Source organism: Spinacia oleracea, chromosome 4 (genome assembly GCF_020520425.1).
Source record: "Spinacia oleracea cultivar Varoflay chromosome 4, BTI_SOV_V1, whole genome shotgun sequence".
NCBI classification, from domain to species: Eukaryota; Viridiplantae; Streptophyta; class Magnoliopsida; order Caryophyllales; family Amaranthaceae; genus Spinacia; species Spinacia oleracea.
In genome coordinates this window covers 90,461,051-90,463,337 of record NC_079490.1, presented here as the reverse complement: position 1 = coordinate 90,463,337, position 2,287 = coordinate 90,461,051, and the positions used below count along the sequence as shown (strand labels likewise).

The 2,287-nt window shown below is 40.4% G+C and overlaps 1 protein-coding gene across 1 annotated transcript; it reads right to left on the bottom strand.

Moving 5' to 3' along the window:
- Nucleotides 1–306: 306 nt before the first annotated feature.
- On the bottom strand, nucleotides 307–1,500 carry LOC110777905 (uncharacterized). The gene has a single exon (XM_021982487.1). The coding sequence runs from the start codon at nucleotides 1,498–1,500 to the stop codon at nucleotides 307–309; it is 1,194 nt and encodes a 397-aa protein (XP_021838179.1).
- Between the last annotated feature and the right edge of the window lie 787 nt (nucleotides 1,501–2,287).

Below are 2,287 nucleotides of genomic sequence, written 5' to 3'. Positions count from 1 at the left end.
CAACGCTCTACGGGCGACATCCATCTTAACATTCCCATCGAATGTTGTCTTCATCTTACGATAGGGATGATCACGTCTAAGAAGCCTTCGCGTTCGCAAGAACTCATATTTGTGACATTCAGAAATATATTTGGATTGTGTATCCTCTTCACAAGTCGGGCATGCTTTCATTCCTTTGTTCTTGTAGCCGGATAAGTTACCATAAGCAGGGAAGTCATTGATGGTGCAGAAAAGCATTGCACGCAATCTAAACGTCTCATTTACATGCGCATTAAATAAGGAAACCCCTTCATCCCACATCTTTCTCTAATCATCAACGAGAGGTTCAAGGTAGACATCTATGTCGTTTCCCGGTTGTTTAGGCCCCGATATAAGAAGCGACAACATGATGTACTTGAGTTTCATACACAACCAAGGAGGTAAATTATATATGACTAAAAGTACTGGCCATGTACTATGTTGGGAGCTAAGAGTGCCAAATGGATTCATCCCATCCGTACATAACCCAAGCCTCAATTTCCGAGGTTCCTTACCAAAAGTGTCATGAAGCTTGTCAATAGTCTTCCACTGGGGAGAATCAGCAGGATGCCTAAGCAAACCATCTCTCTTCCTTCGATCAGGATCTGCATGCCACCTCAAATTCCTTGCATCTTTTTTTATCGAAAATAAGCGCTTGAATCTCGGTATTATGGGAAGATACCACAACACCTTAGCTGGGTACACATTCTTACCCTCGCTTACCCCTTTGCGTTTGTAACGCGACACTCCGCACCGTGGACACTTATCCAAATTCTCATACTGCTTATGATATAGCAGACAATCGTTTGGACAAGTATGTATCTTCTTGTACTCTAAACCAAAGGGACACATGAGCTTCTTGGCATAATAGTTCGACCTGGGAAGTTCATTGCCAGCCGGTAACATATCACTTAGCGCCACCAACAACTCAGTGAAACTAATGTCAGTCCAGCCTCCGCTTGTCTTGATATTGTAGAGTGTGCAAACAGCGGAAAGCTTGCTATACTTTGTACAACCAGGATACAATGGCGTTTCAGCCGCCTTAGGCAAGCACTCAAAAACACGATCGCGAACTTCATCCTCGACCTCGTGCAACATGTCCTCGACACGATCATTATCATCATCAATATTATTTTCAACGTCATCGTCATCCTCATCCTCAAAACAATCGGCTTCCCCTTCCGCATAGATAGCTTCTTCTTGTTCATGCACAACATTCTTACTAGAATTACCTACGTACACTCCACTCTCACCATGATAAACCCATACATGGTAATTAGGTCTAAACCCACGCATAAATACATGATCTCTAATCACCAAAACATTATTTACCGTGTTCACATTCTCACAATCGGCACAAGGACAATAAAACTCTTTGACCCCCGTACTAGCTTGATGTTGTAAAGCACTCATACAGAACTCCGAAACCCCATGCATGAAATCCTTTGTGTCACGTCTACCATACATCCAACTACGATCCATGTTCGGGAACTTCTAAACAAACCAAAACCCCCGTTTAATTGGCATAGAAAAGCAAAAACTCTACCACTTTAGCATATGCATACAGAAGTTGATTTATCGAATGAATGCATGCTTCCAAAGGTCCTTATCACTCCAACCTAACCCATCCTTGAACGTCTAACCCCACTAGTGAATGCATGTCAACTATTCAATTCTAAGGAAAATCCGGCAGCATTTCCCTACTGTTCACCAAGTACACGATGTAGGTAAGTTATTACCTACATATGTACCCAGAGAACAAAATAGGGAAACGACGAGCCAGTACCTCTGTAATCATTTAATGCACTTTGTTCACACAATTGAAAGTTTTATACTTTTCATATATTTCCTTAACTAGGTTCGGACCACCAATAAATGTTAACTGCTATTATTTATTCAATTCATCTCCATTTGACTTTTTCCTAGATTTCTTTTTCTAATGCCTCTGATTATTAGAATTTTAAACAAAAAGAAGTGACATCTAAGTTAGGATTGGCATGCTCAAAGGAAGGTCGTATGTGCACATGTTTAATGTCTCAGCAGAATGATAAATTAGTCAGCTTCACATGAACTGAGAATATATAATCTTGCTGATTCCGTGAGTTCAAAACCCCATTTTCATGTCTCTTTTAACAATACTCCTACCTAGTAAACACAAATAGCATATTTCTTTATCCCCCGTATTGTTTAAACACTTTCTATTCTTTGATGTTCTAGATCTATCCTTTATTCAGAGGCCTAGGGACTAGAAATTGTTAACAACGTGATC